Source organism: Passer montanus, unplaced genomic scaffold, assembly GCF_014805655.1.
Source record: "Passer montanus isolate IOZ18808 unplaced genomic scaffold, ASM1480565v1 scaffold5945, whole genome shotgun sequence".
Classification (NCBI taxonomy): domain Eukaryota; kingdom Metazoa; phylum Chordata; class Aves; order Passeriformes; family Passeridae; genus Passer; species Passer montanus.
In genome coordinates this window covers 1-657 of record NW_024370977.1, presented here as the reverse complement: position 1 = coordinate 657, position 657 = coordinate 1, and the positions used below count along the sequence as shown (strand labels likewise).

The 657-nt window shown below is 62.9% G+C and overlaps 1 protein-coding gene across 1 annotated transcript; it reads left to right on the top strand.

Annotated features, from left to right (window-relative positions):
- Nucleotides 1–9: 9 nt before the first annotated feature.
- Nucleotides 10–427, top strand: LOC120510643 (galactosylgalactosylxylosylprotein 3-beta-glucuronosyltransferase 3-like; the record flags this gene model as incomplete). The annotated part of the gene is made up of 1 exon (XM_039726641.1): nt 10–427. A coding segment is annotated over one exon (393 nt), but the record flags the coding sequence as incomplete, so codon positions are not given.
- Between the last annotated feature and the right edge of the window lie 230 nt (nt 428–657).

Here is a 657-nt window from a genome sequence, read left to right as displayed (position 1 = left end):
GATATCCCGGGACCCCCGTGCCGCCCCCAGCCCCATTTGAACCCCCCGTTTCCCCCCAGGCCGGTGCAGAAGGCGGAGCTGGTGCGCCTGTCCCAGACCCTGCTCCACGTCCCCGCCCTGCACTGGGTGGTGGTCGAGGACGCCGCCGCCCCCTCGGCGCTGGTGGGGGGGGTCCTGGCCTCCTCGGGGGTCTCCTTCACGCACCTGAGCGCCGAGACCCCCCCCGATTTGCGGGGGGGCCCCGGGGCCCCGTCCTGGCTGTTCCCCAGGGGCGCCGAGCAGCGGAACCGCGCCCTGCGCTGGCTGCGGGACACGCGCGGCGCCGGCGAGCCCGGCGTCGTCTACTTCGCCGACGATGACAACACCTACAGCCTCCGGCTCTTCGAGGAGGTGGGGCCTTGAAACGCCAAAAAATCCCCGGAAAAATCTAAAAATCCCTAAAAAAATCCGACCTGAGAAAGGTCAGGTTCACCTGAGCCATCCTAAAGTCACTCAAATCCCCCAAAATCGTTCAAATCCCCAGCCACGCCTACAGCCTCCGGCTCTTCGAGGAGGTGGGGCCTTGAAACCCCAAAAAATCCCGGGAAATAAACAAAAAATCCCCAAAAAATTCTGAAAATCCCCCAAAAAAATCAGTCCTGAAAAAGCCCAGATTCA